The 19,146-nt window shown below is 46.4% G+C and overlaps 1 protein-coding gene across 1 annotated transcript in view; it reads right to left on the reverse strand.

The window, feature by feature from the left end:
* Window positions 1-19,146, reverse strand: part of LOC138567523 (D-serine dehydratase-like) — a 516,199-nt gene that overhangs the window by 86,377 nt on the left and 410,676 nt on the right. Inside the window, exon 5 of the mRNA XM_069645796.1 lies at window positions 8,909-9,030. Within this exon, the coding sequence (XP_069501897.1) occupies window positions 8,909-9,030 (122 nt within the window). The remainder of the gene's footprint in view (window positions 1-8,908; window positions 9,031-19,146) is intronic.

The following is a 19,146-nucleotide window of genomic DNA, read 5'->3' on the forward strand; positions in this document are numbered from 1 at the left end:
TCCCTCTAGCAATAGGGAAAGATGGGCCTTACCCTTTTTATGAAAATAAATACCATTCAAAATATCCGTTAAATGTCCGCCTCCTTCTTCCGATCCACCACGCTACCTAGAACCATACCGGCACTCACAACTCGGGTACTTCCGGCTTGCGGCCATCAATATCACTGAATTCACAGCATCCTCTCCTTCTATCCCATTAACAACCCCTCTACCTCCTTTCTTGCAGTAACGTGCACAGCAAGGCCCCCAAAATGGCAGAGGTGCTCTATACAAGACCGCTTCACGTTACAGTGTGCAAATAGGAGTTATATTGGTAATATGAAGCGGTAGTATACAGAGGTTATTGCACTGGAATTATATGGGATATACTGGGATTGTACTGGGGGAGCCAATATGGAAATATAAAGATTAAGTGAAACTAGAGTATTAGAGAATTGTCAAACTGGGAATCTACTGGAATTGCGTAAACTGGTAATGTACTGGGATTGTTCAAACTGGGTTGTCATAATGGGAGTGTATCGAGGTTATCAGACTGCGAATATAAAGTAATTCCAAAAGTAGGAATATACTGGGAATTTAAAAACTGAAATTTGATAGGTGAGGTATGCTGGGATTGTCAATCTGGGTATATAGTGGGATTTGGGCAGACTGACTATACTGGAATTGTGCAAACTGGGTAGATGTTGGAATTATTTTACCATTAAACTCTGAGTAAAATTAGACTGTTGAACAGAACAGTAGTAGTATGCTGGAATTGTGGCAACTGGGATATACTGCTCTTACATGTTCCGAAAGCATACAGTAATTGTGTATGCCACGTTATTGTGCACAAAAGGAAAATGCTCAGGTGTCAAAATAAAAATATAAGAATTGCCAGCCAACTATAGTCCAATTTTGCTACGGGATGCCGGGGCAAAATCTCTGCCCGAGCGATCCTCACCCATCTGGAATCCTGGATCAGTGACAATCACATCATCAACAATTGTCAAGTAGTGTTCTGGGGTGGCCTGAGCACGGTTGATCAAAACCTGCAGCTGAGATCAATATGCGACAAGTATGATGTCCTTAGAAAGATGAGTGTCTATGCTATTTTTGACGACCTTCAGACATCATTCGACACAGTACCCAGGAGTCGGCTGTGGGAGGTTCTTGGTGGATTAAAAATTCCATTACAGCTGTTAGAAGCCATCCAGAATGTGTACTCTGACAACTTGGCCATCATCCGTTGCGGCACAGATGGAAGTACCTCACGGTCCTTTAAGATTGCGAAGGGGGTTTGTCAGGGGTGTGTACTCGCTCCCTAGCTATTTTGCATCTTTATCAATGGAGTAATCATTGAGCTGCTGTCCACCTATTCAGATGCCCCCACGCTAGCAAGAGACAAGATCCCAGTCCTGATGTTTGCTGATGATGCCGTTGTACTGTCACTAACACTGGCAGGCGTGGGCAAGCAACTGAGGATATTTGTGGACTTCTGTAAGAGTAATGGCCTGGCTCTTAACATCTCAAAGAGCAAATCGCTGATCTTCAGTGCAAGAAAAAGGAGGAAACCAAGAGGACTAAGGTTGGAGTTGGAAGAGGGCCTATTGAGAAGGTTGTTTTTTATGACTACCTGGGGGTAAGGGTACTGTCATCCTGTAGCTGCAACATGCATTTGGACAAAGCAAGAGTCACCTTGGCATGGTACAGCAGGGCTCTTTCGAGATTCACTAATGAGCAGGGAAATGGTGCTGTCTGTGTCTCCCTAAGGCAGTGTTATCAAACTGTGGGCCACAGCCTCATGTCCAGGGGGTCGCACACCCATAGTGTTACTTTTATTTTTTTTATAAATCTTTTTAAATTTTTTTTAATACCATTTTTTTAGTCTATATTATAGACCAAAACAATCTGGTCTTCAGCATGCAATAAATATTCTGTGTAATGGTACCATTTATTTGCATACGGCTATCATTGCACATGATATTTATTGCATGCTGAATACCAGATTTAGCATATAGTATAATGGCCACAACATAATGTATTGTAGCTCTCTACACTATTGGGCATTGGATCCTGCATGTTCTGATAAACCATACCATTAGTTAAGTGTGTTATTTAAAATGCAGACATTTAAGGAGCACTGAGGGCAATTGCTGCGCAAGCTAAGGGATTAGCACCCGTCAAAGGTCTTTCTACAGGATACCCACCTTTATAAGCTTGATCAAACATATTTAGGGCTTCCTATTTTTGTGTTTTTTTTTTTATTCTCGGGCTGACGTTTTTTCAAAGCTTTAAATGAATGTGAAATCTGCTTCGATTTATTTTCGTCACAAACAAAACATGGCAAACAAAACAAGCTTTGGCAAAACCACTGTCAGCTCTTTCATAGCTATGAGATAGTTTGCCAACTACTGCCATGCATATGCTCAGGTACTCACACGATTCGCCCGCTATCTCCATCTTATGGACAGATACCACTGTTAAGGTAGTGCCTGCAAAGGCCTATCTCCTTCCCACACAAAAACCCCATCTGTGGGCTTAATCACTACGTGTTTAATCATGTCAGCTTAGGTTCGTAAAGACTGCATGTTAGTGCATTGTAAAGGAAAAGGAGAGACATTTATTAAATTATTCATTCAGTTCAAATATTGTACCTTGATGTCGCCAGCAGCCACTTCAGAATGTTTTTTTTTTTGCAAATAAGGTTTTTATTGTTTGAAACGGAACAGAAACCACAGGAAAAATGCATTTGATAACAACCATTATCCATGGATACAATCTTATATTTCTGAGAACATCCCTTCCGGGTCCCTCCCAACCCTCCACCCACCCCGGCAAGATTCCTTGGGGCCTTTTTGTACCAACTGGCTTCATAACATTAAGAAATTCCAACATGGTGCACAATTAGCAAAGACATTTACCCTTGTGGGGTTCGGGCATCTCGTCCCATGCCAGAGCCTCTGTAGATTTCATGAAAATTGAGCCATTCACACTCTATCGCTGCACTCCCCCCATGTATTGCGGCTGTGATCTTTTCCATGAGGTATATGTCCTTAGCTTTAGCAACCCATTCCTCCAGGCGTGGGAGGCTTGTCCTTTTCCAATGCCTAGCTACGCATGCCCTGGCAGCTAGCAACAGATCGTTTACCATATGGGTTTTCCAGTGGTAATTTTCTCTCTCCAAGCCAAATAGCATCAACATCGGGTTCAATCACCGGTCCATCCCTCCACTCTTTGATCCAGCCCAGGATTTTGGGCCAAAAGACCTGAACCCTTCGACACCCCCACCACATGTGCCAAAAGTCTGCCCTTTCCCCGCAACCGTGCCAGCATAAAGGGCTCACATCCGGGAACATTTTTGACAACCTCACCAGATCGTATTGCCATCTGTGCAACAGTTTAACGCCGTGGAGATTAAATTGACAGGCCACTGAGGTCTTGAAGACCCTCCACATCAATCCCCATAAATTGTCCTCCATCTCTCACCCCAAGTCCCTCTCCCATTTCCGTCGGAGTTCCACCATTACATCCTTCCTCACGCCCAGCAATGCCCCATATATTAAGGAGATGAGGGCCTTCATGTCCGCATGTGTGTCCAGAATCTTCTCCATCGGGGTGAGATCCCTCTGTAGCAGGTCCCTCCATTTCTCTGCCATGAGAACCCCCTTAGCCTCAAGTAAAGAAAAACCGGCAGCCTTCCCAGATTCAGAGCTGTATCCAGATACTGTAGCCCAATAAAAAGCCCATTCTGTCATAATTGGTCCACCCTAGTCAGCCCCGCCTTGAACCGCCCCTGGTCTCTCTCAAGTTCGGGAATATCATCCCTAATTGGTGGGGCCCAGATGTGACTCATCGGCGAGGGCCAGGAAGTGACCCCTCTCATACCCATGCCCCGCCTCCACACCTCCCATTGGACCCCCAGGTTTGGGTGCTCTCTGATTCTTCTAGGGATCCTTTCCCGTGGGGCCCAGAGCCACAATTCCGCCATCGCAAGGTGTGGGTTCTCTAAAAAGACCCACTGCTTATCCGAATCCTCCTAGAGGTGCAGCACCATTGCCCTCAGTTGGGAACCCTCATAGTAAAGGGTCAAGTCCGGGAATCCCCCCCCCCCCCCCGGTCCTACGGTAGCACCAAGGCATCATAGGACATTCTGGGTTTTTGCCCTTGCCAGAGGAATGTGCCCCTTCGCCTCCCCCAGAATCTTCTCCGGGACCCACACCGGCAACATTTGGAACAGGTATAGTATCCTTGGAAGGAAATTAATTTTCATAGGCCCTCATTAGGACCTTGGCGGAGGACCATGGCGCTATTAGCACCATGGTCCATGGCGCTAAGCTGCCAACTCCGCCATGGGGGTTAGCGGACTTACCGCCCCATTCCGACCTTGGCGGGGCGGTAAGTCCCCAATCCCCATTTACCCTTCCCCATTCCCATTTTTGCCCCATAGGGTATAATGGGAGTGGGGAAGGCGTTAATTACGCCACCGTAAATTACGGTGGCGTAATTAACAACAAGGTCCCTTAGCACCATGGATTTTAACGCCTGCTAAAAGCAGGCGTTAAAATCACCATGGCGCTAAGGGAACTCGTACTCAGGCGGTAAGGGGCGCCATGGTTTACGCCGGCGTAAACCCCTTACCGCCTGGGTCCTAATGAGGGCCATAGTGTTTAGCCGCCCCATCCATGAAATGCTGTGCTTGCCCCATTTCACCATATAATTTGTTCAGCAGAGGGGGAACATTAGCCCCACTAAGGTGCCCCAGAGCCCTTGTGATGTTGACAGCCAGGTATAGGTATTGCCCCTGAATTTCCATCCCCAGACCTCTCAATGCTTCCACCTCCCTCATTCCGTCTCTAGCAAACGGAAATAAGACTGATTTGTGGCGGTTCACTTTAAAGCCAGAGAAGGACCCATACTGCTCCATTAGCAGAATGTTGTTTTATATAGAAGTGATATATAAGGAGCCATTTGGTGCCAAGCATTCATTTCATAGCACAGGGTACTTGCTCTGTAGGTGTCATACGTGCACACTAGGTTTAGTGGGGCATTTTCCATTGGAAATCAGGGAGCACTGTTGATCACAATTAGGTGCAACTTTAATTTTTCAAACAGAGCTTTCAAAGGGGAAACCTGCTCCGGCACACCACTATTCATCAGGTGGCTGTTGCTGAAGACACATGATTTCAACTCACACCAGAGAGGACACCTCCACTTGGGGTCTGAGACAAGTGTACTGTCATTGCAGGTCCAAAACATGTGAACCTCAACAAGGAAACATCCACCCTGACACCTACAAAGAGATTTGTACACAAGTTGCTTCTTCTTTCCGTCTACGGTCTCACGTGATGACCCTTGTTCTAGAAAGACTTGTTAATAAGCTGTGAAGTTTAGGGATGGGAGGTAAGAGTGGTAAACATGCTTCATTTTAAAAAGGATGCTCTAAAATGCAGCATTTTAACCCATTATTTAAAAAAAATAAAAAAATACTGGGAGCAGGGTGCGGCAACGGTGCATGATAGTTCATAGCCATTTGGACGTACTATCCATTTGGTATTTCTGGGAGGTCCCGGCCTGCCTACATTTTGCTCAAGGGGGGCCAAGGCCAAAAAGGTTTGAAGACCACTGCCCTAGAGGATTACAAAGCTCAAGCAAGACAGGCTGCAATCTATGGGGCAGAGCTGTTGGGGCAGGCAAGTACCATTTCCTTGTCTATAGTAGAAAATAAGTACCTAATGAATAGCCTGGTTTTACCCTACACTGCGCCCAATTTACCTGTACTCCTAGAAATAGGGATGCAATGTATTGTATATATCTTCCGCTTGCGGCGGGTATACTATTGGGCCTGCCTGTGGTTACATTATTCCTTGCTTACGTTCAAAGAAGCTATGATGAATGTCCTTTTATCAATCCGGGGGTCCTTCTCTACCCTGGTTCGTTCATGTTAAGGAAGTGTTATTTACAGTGGGCCTGGGAGAGTATTGGTTGAAGCACAGCGCTATAACTAGTTCAGCTGAGGAAGCGATTAAGGCTGCGTCTGTGCTAAAGGTTGATCGTGATAATTGCATCCAGGCAGCAGGATCATCATTCCTGATATGGTATTGGAGTGTAAAATTGAACCAGGGTTAAGAGGATTACTTGAATTATGTCAATCCCAAATACGAAAGAGCATTGCTTATATACATTGCGCTTAGGGATACTCCGGATTGCTTCTCTTCACAACAAATGGAATTACGATGCATCCTCAACATGCCCAGTATGTGGATGCTCGAATGAAAGCATGTTCCATTTTTTAAGGATTTGTCCTGTAAACTTGCCACCAGGAAAACGCTGCCTAAGGCCACTGCTTAGGGCCCGAGGTTGTCGCACGACCGCCGAGGCACTGGCTGTTTCCACTAATTCCAGTGATGCTCTAGCAGTTTATACGACTTGCACATATCTTGGTGGGCCTGGAGGGTAAAACAGAAGAAGGTACAGGCACATTGGTAATGTTATTATTGTATTGTAATGCTTGCAGCGAATTTGTTTTTATCTGTTGCAAATTATCTTATCAGGAGGAGACCATGAATTGATTTCATGAATTGCAATGTGATGATATTGTTGCTTTTATGGCATTTTGATTGTCGAAATAAAGCATTATGAACTGAACTGAAAAAAATAGGAGGATTCAAAGAATTGGGATATAGTGGCACAGTGCAAATTTAGGATATACCAGGACTGTTAAAACAGGAATATACTAAGGTTGTAAAAGGTAGGATTTTCTTGGGATAAGCAAACCCAAAATATATTGCCATTGTGCAAACTGAGAATTGTGGCATTCACCTACTCTTGTCACTTCTCACCAGGGAGGGGCCCCTTTGCACAAGGCTACGGGGGTGAAGCCGCTACCCAATTGTTCCCCTAGGGGTGGTAACATGCGTGAGGACCTCACAGAAAGGGACTCCTCTCATCGGGTTAAGGATGACTACCTGGGTCACAACATCCACAACACACATGCCCACCATTCCCTTAGGCCAATGCCCCCTTCCTCTGACACCCTGGATATAATCTACATGTGCTATTGTCATCCATTAACTATATCAAGTAAAATACCTACTGAGAAGTAGAAGATTACAGAAAACATGCCGAGTACGCTTCACTAAAATACTGGCAAGAAAAGGATGTGCAGATTTATGAAGACTGGCCAATGGAACTGGAAGAAACATTCTAGTCTTCCATGCAGGAGTAGTCAACAAAGCAACATAAAAAGGGAAGAAGGACTTATGGGAAAGCATAGCCAACCCCGGAGCAGCAAGGGGGGGTGAGAAGGAGAAGAGATTTGGAGCGCGAGAACAAAGAAACGGCAATGACCAGGAAGCCGAAGACCCTGGCAGAAAGCAGAACGTACCTATCTGGGACCTGATGTCGATGGTTCCAGGTGGAAATTGGCGAGGCATTGGTATGACCTCCAGGAGGAGGAGAACCGGGCGGTCCACAAACTGTACCAACACTGCAAGGAGCCACAAGACGTGGGGAGAAGAAGCAGACGGTTACGGAAGGCGAAGCAAAGACAAGCTCCATTCCCTGCAAGAGACACCTCCATTTGGCAAAGCTGGCGGCCCGGACACGGAAGTGGGTAGCGTGAGATGATCTCCGGGAAGCTCGCAATATTATTTGAGGCTTAGTAAGGGCCTAAGAAGGGTCTGGGACCCTACAGCATATGAAGAGTGTGTCCGAAGAGGACATTCTCATCCCAGTGGCATACATAAGGCCACGGACATACAGAAAAAGGGTATGAAACCTTACAGTATATGAAAAGTTCATACATGGGGTGTATCCTTGTCCCAGTGGTCTCTAGGGGACCACTGAAAGACAAAGAAGGGTCTGGGACTATGTGCAGTGTGAAATGAATGCAGAAGGAGAGCCAGTGGAAGGTAACCATTGCCTCTGTTCTAGAGGTTCCAAGAGGAGGGTCTGAGACTCTCTCTAAAATAAAACACAGAATTCACAAGAGTCCCAGAAACCAGGGGAAGGGAGTCATTCCCTGTGGGTTACAATTGATGAACATTTTGAATAGTACATACAGGCCAGGAGAACAGAGTCATTCTCCTACCAGTTGAATTGCTGAGTGTATTCCACAAGGATGCCAGGGCAAGGGAGTTATTCCCCCTGGCCCATGCCTTTTGCTTAAGAGACTTTTTTCCAAGGAAGCTTTGGTACAATCTTTTTAAAGGAACTTTCATATCCTCTTTTCGTCAACAGAACTTTCAACATTGACAAGGGGAAGGGAGTCATTCCCCTGGTGTGAGAACTTTACGTTTATTAGAACTCTTAATTAGAGACACGGGATGGTGAACTTTCAGTTGACGGATGTTCTGACTGTTTTCCTTTCCTTTTCGTTTGGGGGCAGGGAAACCTCTCACAGAGATAGGGATAGGTAGGTTTTTTCAAAGCTCAATAAAGCTTTGTAGCCCAAATAGGACATCTCCTGGCCAGGTGCCTTCATCTGCACCCTTACAGAATGTGCAGGTATTGTGTAAAGCAATGATATACCATCACGCACATATCTTCTGAGACATTGTCCTGGTTTGCCTCCTATCCCTGAGATCATGGCTCACTATGTTCAATTAAACTGGGCACTGTCCCCATCACTAACCTCACTTTGAGTATCCTTTTAGGGCCCATCCTTCACTCATTTACGGTTTGATATTTATATTCAACCTGTCGCCAATATTTTTGTGCCTTGTGCCTTGAGAATCATGTGCTCACTCATTCTCTGCATAGCATTTTCCCATTACTAACCAAATAGATACAACTGTTTGTAATCTGGTATCCACACTGACTCCAAAATGATCCCCCCAAAAAAGAAACCAAATCTCGTTTCTTTGGTGAGAGGCCCGGTTTCAGCAGCGTCACCAGTAAATCTCCTGCTCCCAGGAGGATTGGCACTTACCATAGAATATATAATTTCCAGGGTGCACCTCTGTGAGTTTGCCCATGTCTGGGACAGGGTGACTGCAGGAAGGTGTAGAGCCAATGCTGGTCCGAGGGCACTTCACTCCAGCCTTCTCCAACCTGAAAGTAAAGAGCAAGCAAGAATTAAGATTGAGCCAGATAACAACGCTTAATCAGCAAAAGGGTGTTAGTAGGACAAATCAAATCAGTAGAAGGAAAACCGATAGGGGTTAAAGACTGATGATGGTGCTCCAAGTTGTATGTGGACATTTTACTTGACAAATATGTTGCAATTCCAATAAAGGAGCGTTGCGATTGGTGTTGAGTGCATTTCTTTGCAACTAATGCTCAGTCAAGCAGTAGGAGTTTGATATTGATATTGCAAGCCATCGAAGTTAGAATAGAAATCTGCATCACAAATGGAGTCCAGAATCTTCAAGTTCTGAGTAGTTAGTAAGGAACCCAGACTCCTACCTACAAGGCACTGGACCACACTACAATGTTCTAGCTGATCATCCTGTGAGATTATCATTTACACATGTCTTCCGTGTAAGGCAGGAGATCTAGCCTAGTAGCCAAACCGACGACAGAGAAACAGCTAAATCAGAACTATAATCTCAAGACTGCCTAATAACTTTGTCGGTTTTGCTGTCCGGTTGACCTACTTTAGCTCTAGAGTCAACTGTAGGAATGAGCTACTAACTGTAAATCATAGATCTATTTCATACTCTTCAAGGAATACCCCCAATGCCCGTTTCAAATGCCTTTATTTCCCCTAAAGTTGGCAGAGCCCATTCACAAGGTTGCCAGGCTCTCTGAAATGTGAAGTGTTGTATAGTGCACCACTGCCATTGTTTCATGTAACCCTGCAAGAAAACAGGTCCACACTACTATTCTACTGCTCTCCCTGCCGGCATATCACACCTTCTACAAACACTTCCATTTGCCTTGGGCCAACCCAGAGCCCTTGTTCCTTCAATTTCTTACTGTCTTCATTACCACCTCTTCCTTAAATTCGCCACCTCCTCCAAATATAACAACCTCATCCTGACACGCAACACTGCCTCCTGTACAACCACCGCCACCAAACTATTGCTTCCTCCTCCTATTACAAGCACTTGCTCTAGATTCTCACCACCTTCTCCTGGCTCCTACTTCCCCTCTATAGCCCACCGGCCTCCTCACCCCCACTTCTTTCCTTGTGTCTTACGCAAACTTGGCCAACAGAAAGTCACAATCAGCACCAATAATCCACACTGGCGTGTGGCAGTCTCTTTAAAGTGCTGTATACCCCTCCTCCCCCACTCCCTTGGGCTGGACATCAAGCAATGGTCTGCAGCTGTAGCTCTAAATTGCTGGTGGGCTATCGATTATTGTTCCCAGCCTCACGTGGGCTAAATTGAGGCTGGACAGTCCAGACCAAACCTATAATCAAGTCCATCAGCTGTCTTGGATTTCTGTGCCTAGATGGCTTGTGAAGGCTGTGCGGGAAGAAGACATCCCTAACTCACCATCGAGGGCTGATAAGTCCAGCATTGTAGGGATGTGGGTGTTACTTGATCCATTTTGGGATCTCCCATGGTGTTCATGGATGTACAATGGGCAAATTCATGGGTTTGTGGCCTTGCTAACGAGTCCATGGGCTTCACAGGCAATGGGCATGCCGGCCCGTAGATCCACGTGGGGTCTGCACACCTGCTCACTGGTGCTTTTACTTATTTTGGGCCCCACCTTAGAGCCCAATGTCACCAAGGAGGGAGTCTGAAGTTCCCCCATGTATGGAGAGGCCCTGATGGGCACATAATCTCTGCATCCTGCCCAAATGACTAGGATCAAGGAAGGGTGACCAGAGGGTCCTTCCCCATCACCCCCGGGCCCATCATTAACTAGCTTGCAGGGGCACCCCACCACCTGAGTCACCCCCTTGACAGACTACAGAGTCAGGCAGAGGACTTCATCACAACAGTACAGACTTCTTTCTATTTCACAAACCACTATAGGTTTTGCTAAAGCAAGAGAATACATGAAACATCACTCATCAAAAAGGAGGGGTGCCATCTTCCTGCTTGGCCTCTCGAAGCAAAAAACGACCCCAATAAATTGCCATTTGTTTGATCATAGTCCATCCCAGATAGTGGTTCAAACAAGGCCACTGAGCGTACACCTTGCATCACGCTTCTAGTGTTTAAGATGCGATGAACCCCCCTCTTCAGGGGCACTTGCTACAGAGGAGAGCCCTAATGCCGAGCTCTGTTGCCTATTCCCATGCTGTTGTGACAATGGAAAGCAAACTCTAGCTCAGTTTCTTCAGTACTCCCTAGTGCCTGTTGCATACATTAGGCCTCATTCCGACAATGGCGGTAGCAGCATCTAGCATTGGCGCCAGATTACGGGTACCGGCGTAGCAGTATAGATCTCCATTCATAGAGTCCCATAGGATTCCATGAGGGGATTTGCTGTCATTACTGCCACTGGCAATGCCAGTGGCCGTAACGAGGGCTTTTTTGGCTAGTAGGGAGCCTGGCTTACCTCCTGCATTTAGCTGGAGGTAACACAGGCTCCCCACCGACACTCCTGTAGTCGGGCTGTCCGGTAAAATGCTGGTATCCTATTCCCGGACCACCCGACTCAGAATGAGGCCCGTTATACGGTTAACTCATTCATAACGCCAAAGTGTTTTTGTGCTGTATAGCAGTGAATATAGAGGTCCTTCAAGGACATGAACTTAGAATACAAAGAAACCTTTCTTCAGAAATGTGTCCTTTTTTCCAGGTGTTTTCCTGTATATTTCCTTTCATGGTGATGTGGCAGTTTTTGCTTTTGTGCTGGCAGAGTGATTGATGCTTCTGTTTTATATTATTTTGTTTTCCTGTTTGCCCCCTATTTCCCTTAAGTAGACAATTCTGAAGCCTAATTTCTGGTGCAACTCTATTCCATTTTTAAGGTACAGGATGTGCACAGTGCATACCTGCCTCGCTGGGTATCAGAGAGGTACAGCACTTACAGATGTATGTATAATTTTTAGGACTAGTAGACACAGTGAAGCGTCTTCTACAAGAATGTGATGGCATTTCAGGGGGTTATTTCAAGGGTCACCTGAGAGGGTTCCATGTGTTAAAATTGCTGCAAAAATGGCCATTTACACAAAAAGTGCGGCAAAAAGGCTGTGGTTTTGCCGCCGCAATCCATGTAAAGGATGCAGGGGACACCCCTGCAACCCTCAGACCCATTATACCATTTAAGGGGAGCGGGGGAGGGACACCCCCGCAACTCCCGCTCCCCTTAAATGGTATAATGGTGTAACCTTTACGGGTCAAACCACGGCATTTCTGCTGCAATTATTTGTAAAGGTGATATTTTTGCCGCAATTGTATTACTGCATACCCCTGAGAGGGAGTTGCACAATGTAATCCAGTGGATTTTGTGAAACAGTGAATGCTGTTGCCTCACTTGGGTATTCAGAGCATGTGCCTCCTTTTTAAACCAGTACCTCCAACCAATATTCAATGTCAACAAGTCAAGGCAGAGAAATCAAGCCATTTGTATTCACGTCATGGCCCATGCAGGCAAATACACAGCAAGAGGCTGCTCCTGTTGGTCAGGTTCCTTTCTATTACAGTACCCAGCACTTCCACTCAGTCTCAGTACGCAGCTTTACCTCAACTCTGCGGTTTTTTTGTGCCTTAGCAGAGTGTGTTGCTACAAATTCCACGCAAGTCCCATAAATGCTACGAGCCAACATGTGCTTCTTGCCACAGCTGAGGAGGCACAATGTAAATTGAAGAGCAAAGCTGACCTTCAACTCCCTCACCTGGAAATGTGGTTGTGTCCCTGACTAACCGAGGGTGCCCACCCAGGCCCACTGTCAAAGTCCAACGTCTATCCCGCAATGTGGTTATTATTATTATTTGGGTATATATTGAGTGCAAGGGAGTGGAGAGCGAACAACGGGAGAGTGGGCATTTTGGCAGCATGGGATCTAAAAACAACTAGAAGACAGAAACGGGGGGGTGGGTAAGGGACCCAGTCTCAGGTTAGGAAGGAAGTGGAGGGTATGTGGACCTTGTTAGGAAGGAGCAATTCTTTGAAGAGGAGGGTCTTGAGCTCCCTCCTTTAGTGTTGAAGCAAAGCGAGGGGGTATGGTTGGGGTTATAGACAGAGAAGGCCTGTCTTCTGTTTCTTCCCTTCCTGCACTGGCCGAGTTCATGTCTGCACATGTCCTTACTGCTGATGGATCGCAGGCCTCCACAGATTCAGAGTTTCTCAGTGAAGTAGCTTGGGAACTTCAGGGTGACAGCCTTGTAGATATTGCAGCAGGATTTGAAAATGATACAGGCTTGTAGTGGGAACCAGTGGAGTTCAAGGAGGATCGGGGGGATGTGGTAGAATTTCCAGAGTCCCTTGATGAGTGGTGCTTCACTTCATCATGTGGGATACATCTCTGGGGTGCCATGGCAGTTGTCGGAAGGTCTTCCAAAGGGCAATTCTACCATCCAGGTGTGAGAGGAACAATGTTTGGGCAGCAGATGTAAAGTCTTTTTCAGGGATTAAGGGCATGACTTTCCACAGGAGGGAAAGTTGCTACCAAGCCGTTTGTATCTTCCTTGCTATGTGCTGCTTGAAGGACAGGTGTCTCTCGATGTCTAACTCAAGGGACTTGGCACAGGTGGTCAGCTGGCGTCTGAGGCCCCTGCGGTTCGTAGTGGAGAGCCAGGTCTAGATGCCAGAGTGTTTGGTGGTGTTGGTCAGCAGTAGGAATTCAGTCTTGTAAGGGTTGAGCGACAGGTAAGCACTGGACATCCAGGACTGGATCAATGCTACAAAGAGGGTTCATAACAGTTCAACGTAAAGGTTGAAGATCACAAGAGAGAGGATGAATCCTTGCAAGACTATACAGGTGATGGGTAGTGTTGGCAATCTGGAGGAATCCATTTGGATGACATGGTGACGGTTCGCGAGGTAGGGTTTGAACCAGCTGAGGACGATCTCGCAGATCCCCATGCGGTGACGTAGAATGTCGGTGACTGTCTTGTGGTCTACTGTATCAAATGATGCAGAGAGGTTAAGAAGAGCCAGGAGGCAAGGATGGGCATCATAGAGGATGTTCAAGGTTTTAAATTGCCTGAAGTACTAAGCACTATTCCAGAAACCTATAGACAAAGATGCAATCTTTTCCAGCATACAGCTTGGCAGAGAGGGCACAGTGCCAAATATGAAGCATGGCACTATTTCAGAGTTTTCCAAAGTTGTGCTCCGATATTTCTGTATGAAAGGGCCTGTGTCTTGATTTTCAAGTGAAATCCTTCAATTAAGGAATAATAGGCGCTGAGTGTTGTCAAGCGCGGCTGGACCATGGGGGTGGGTGGGGCAGAGCCAACCATCAATGACACCCCCCACCATGTCCACAAGTAACAGCAAAATCCTGCTACTCATGGGCATGGTGGGAGTTGCACTGCATGTGCAGCGGGGAGCACTAAAATCTGTCAGCCCTGCTGCACATGCGCACTGCAGGCCCTCCCGGGCCAGCAATGAAAGCCGATAAAATAGGCTGGAAAGAATGCCTGGGAGCGTTAAGAAAGAAGACTTTGCAGACCCCAACCCAGTCTTTGCAAGAGATAGGACAGGGGGCGGTGTGCTGAGGGAGGCTCAAAGTGATGTCAAAGTGGGGATCCACTTATGTGCAGGAACTGAAACGAAACCATACAAACTTCATAGGCCATATTTGGTTTCGATTCTTAACTTCCTGCACGTGGGTCTGGCTCCACAGTCCACATTAATGACCGGAGACGAGAGGCAGATGAGCTAGCTGTACCAGACCCAGCACAGTTAAGTGAATGTATTGTCTTTTAAGTCCCGAGTTCTGCAGTGCAGTCTCTGCCCTGCAGAACTCGGGACACGGTCATAGACACCCCTCCCCAGGACTGCAAAAGTCCTGCTTTTGCTTCAGGCTGTGTGAGAGGGGTAGAGCCACTCTCACACAGCCTGAAGCAAAAGCAGGGCTTTTGTAGTCTAGACATTTTTTTTTAAATGTCCAAAGTTCTGCAGTACAGACTCTGCCCCGCAAAACTCGGAACCAAGTGATAGCCACCCAGAGGGTCCCACGCCCAGACCCCCTCTTCTGGATTCCAAAAGTCCCGCTTTTGCTCCAGGCTGTGTGAGAGGGGCTCTACCCCTATCACACAGCCTGGAGCAAAAGCGTTTGCAGTCCCGTAGGGGGTCTACCGGTGCGGGAGTCGGGACGGACGGCCAGGGGCCCATGGTTCACTCGCTGTGAAGTTTGAACACTGGCCTGGGGCACTGCACTGCATTTAAAGTGCAGTGCCCAGGCCAGTGTCCAAACGTAACAGTGAGGAGCGTGTGTGCACTGCAGCGCAGACAGCTGCAGAAGTGAGAGTGGAACGCAGTCTGAGGCACTGGTGGGGGGCAGGTAAATCATTAATGTCTGCCACCCCCATGGGTGCCTCAGACTGCTTTCCACTCTAAGTATACACAGTCTGTGCTGAGCACAGTCTGTGCATTTAAGTGCAGTGCCCAGGCCAGTGTTCATGTGTAGCCGTGCACATTTTAATAAAATCACATGGGCACAGGCACACTAGAGGGATATGCGTGCTGCTTTGGTATGTGTAAACAGGGGCACAACAAAACCTAAATTTCGGGGGGGGGGCGGCCTAACCTTTCAAATGTTGGGAGAGGCGATAACTTCAGAGACGGTGGGGGAGTGGCAAACTTGTCTGTGGGGTGCATCTAACTTCTTTATGCATTCTGTTGAGACTATTCTAGTGCAGCTTAGCAGCTTACTCTCTCCATCGAGTTTGAAAACACCCACTTAAGGACTGCGGTGAGAATGAGCTCTCCTGCCCCCTATCTACCCTTCTACTCACTCCCCTGACATTAAAACACTAACCCAACTTTCATGATTTCGATTGCCTAAAAATGTATGCATATGAATGCAGGTGCTAACAATGAAATGCTCACGTTAGTAATTGCCTGCGCCGTTTATCATGTGTGTCCTATTTTGTCCGGTAAATGTGAACACCGTGGAGACTACAGACAACTAATGCATAATATATTCTTTCCTTACAGAAAAAATGTTCCCTTCAAAATTGTGTGTGCCTCTAATGGTTATGCCTGGGTGGGAGCGCAAGGAAAAATGTATTTACCAAGTCAGATCAGTCCCTTTGTACTTCTTAAAATGAGAGACTGCTGGTAGGTGTCCGAAGTAAATTAATGTGCTACGGTTTCACCTGGGCTAAAATGTTGTCTAGCGTTTTGATTGAGCATATTTTCTTAATGAAATATGCTATGCTACATTGCAAGCATACATTTTTTTTTCGTAGATGCAATATGGGTTTAATGTTGATTGGTTTGACAAACAAGAATGGTGAAACTCAACTAGACTGGCATTTTGGATATACTCTTGCACTGCGGCATGCATTTTGGTAAAGCCAACAGGAGGATGTTGTGAGGGTACTGGCATAAATTGGTAGAACCAGTGGACATATTGTCTTATAGTATCATTATTGACATTATGCGCAAAGCAAACCTGAGTATGTTCTTATATGCGAATACTGACATATATTGGTGCAGCCAGTATGGAAATGTATGGGTACAGCCAGCGTGAACATCTTTGTTATACTTGCGCATATTGTGGGCAAAGGCATCATTAAAACCCTGTGCACGTTGGTGATTTGCATCTATTGGATTTTTTTCACGAGTTACCCTACAAAACCCAATTGCAAACTGTTTCGCTTTTTACCCGATTTTTGTAAAAAGTGTGGTCCAAAATGCACCATTTTCACCCATTATTTTTAAAAAAGTTCTCGGGGGAGAACCCACCAAACCTCCCTTGGGTGGTGTGGGCTTCCTCGCTACGGTCGGTCGGCATATCGGGACAAATACTTACGCCCCTTCAGTTAAAAACGTCACCCGCCGCCACTGGAGTTAACGTTCAGAGGCATTTGTGAAATGCATATCGGCCACCGGTGTAGCCCTGGAGTTCCGTTGGGTTTTCCAGAACCTCTTTGCCAGAGCATTGGTGCGTGGATGGAAGAATGCGTGGCTGGAGTGTGTCCTATGTGGACCCCTGTTGCGTGTCGTGTGTGATTGCCAGAGATGCTGCGCCGATTGTGGAGCTGCGTTTCTATTGCGTGTCTTCAACAATGCTAGGCACATGATAGAAAAGCTCTGTGCCAGTCCAGCCTGATGGATCCAGGGACGGAATCTATGTGAGGTTAGCAGGTGCCGTGCATTATGACGAGATTTGCCATGATTACGGTGCTGTACAAATGTCAATGTTTCATGCTGTTTCCAGGCCCCACTGGAGGTAAAGCCGAGTTGATTCTGAAGCTTGAGGATCTGGTAGAAGAATTAATTCCACAGCCTGAAGAAGCAGCTGTGATTATTGGATACGGAGGCTTGAGCCTCATTACTCCATCCTCTCAGGTGGAGTGTGTGGTCGTGGGTTGGATTTCTTCATGGTGTGTGTGGACTTGTCACAGTAAAGCTGGTTTCACAGGGTCTTTGCCGTGATGGGGACCAGGTCAAGGGTAGGGGTGGGAGTGCATTTGTAGGAGGGTTAAAAGAAAGTACCAAACACGCATAAACATAGAGGAATGACTAGATCCTCCATGTTGCACGAAAGGGTGGTTTGTAAGGTCTGTCTGGGAAGGCGACACCACATACATGCAAGGATGAAGGATAATGAAGATTACCCCTGCTAACTGCGCAGGGAGTATTAATTCTATTAAAGACTAGGAGGCGAGCATTATGCTTCATCTTCATTTATTACTACTCTTCAGCAGTTCAACAAAACATATATAAAACCTTTGAAAAGTGTCCCAAAACTTTCTCCTTTTCAAAACTACAAAATCCATGAGTCTCTGTAGTCCAATACCTCTCAGCCAGTCACAACCCACTTCCTGTGCTTAGACGACGACTCTGCTTTTACTTGCTCTGAAAACTTCATACTTCCATAACTTGCATAACTCTCATAACTGATCTCTGCCAACGATGCACAGATTTCTTTAACTTGAAAACTTAACTGCCGGCAAATCTCTGACTTCCTGAATCACTCTCTTCAGTTATTCTTCTGATCTTCCCCTAAGAGTCAATACAATAGAAGAATATTAGGGTGGCGTCTATGTAGTGTACTTACTAACATAATACAATGCAATTATAGTCAGTACAATACTCTGGTGGGAATTTAATGCTCGCCTCCTAGTCTTTAATAGAATTAATACTCTCTGCGCAGTTAGCAGGGGTAATCTTCATTCTATGACAAGACTGGAGGCGAGCATTATGCTTGTTCAAAGCTTCCCCAGCACTGTTCCAGCTAGACTCTCAGCTGGCTTAAAATAAAACTCTTTAAATGTCTGATCACTTGACCAGTCTGCTGCTAGCATAATCTCACTTAAGGATACACCTGCTCTCGTGGCATTCGAAGCCATTGCTCCTCTCACTGAATGCGCTCCATATATGTCTACGTTCACACCTGCTGCCTTGCATAATTTCTTTGACCCATCTTGCGATGGTAGCTGTAGTAACCGCATGGTAGGGCCTCCTGCGCGCTATTAATAACTGTGTGGTACTTACTGCTCTACTCTCTGCCATCCTGCTCTCGTATTCCTTAATATATCGTGCTAGGCACCATTTTGTATTGGTCGGAAAATAGGGATAATGGACTGTAGTAGTCCTTGTCTTGGTCCTCTTGACTATAGCGAAAGTCACTCCGTCCGGCCCAAAGGATCTACTGTTAATTTCGAGGGCTCTAACGTCGGACACTCGTTTACACGAGATTAAACACAGCAACACGGCCAGCTTCCCTGATAACTGTTTCAGGGAAAGATACTTATCCGACGGCCAATCCGCCAACAATTTTAGCACTGCTGACACGTCCCATGTTGTATTATATCTGGGCTCTGGAGGAGCTCTGAATCTCACCCCTCTGATGAGCCTCACCACTGCGGGGGGTTCTCCTGCCGGAACCCCTTCTATCAGCAAGTGTCCAGCTGATATCGCTGACCTGTACACACCTATTGTACGGAAAGCTCTCCTGTACTGTAGTAAGTTTGCTAGAAAATTCAGTATCTCCACTACAGGTGCTGAAACGGAATGAACACTTCTGTTCTTGCACCAGCTTGTCCATTTCGCCGAAGCTGCATCATAGCTCCTCCTAGTGGATGGAGCCCAGGATTCAGCGATGAGTTGTGCAGCCTGCGCCAAAATTCCTGGCAGTGC

This window comes from Ambystoma mexicanum, chromosome 2p (assembly GCF_040938575.1).
Source record: "Ambystoma mexicanum isolate Mex_15411 chromosome 2p, UKY_AmexF1_1, whole genome shotgun sequence".
Classification (NCBI taxonomy): domain Eukaryota; kingdom Metazoa; phylum Chordata; class Amphibia; order Caudata; family Ambystomatidae; genus Ambystoma; species Ambystoma mexicanum.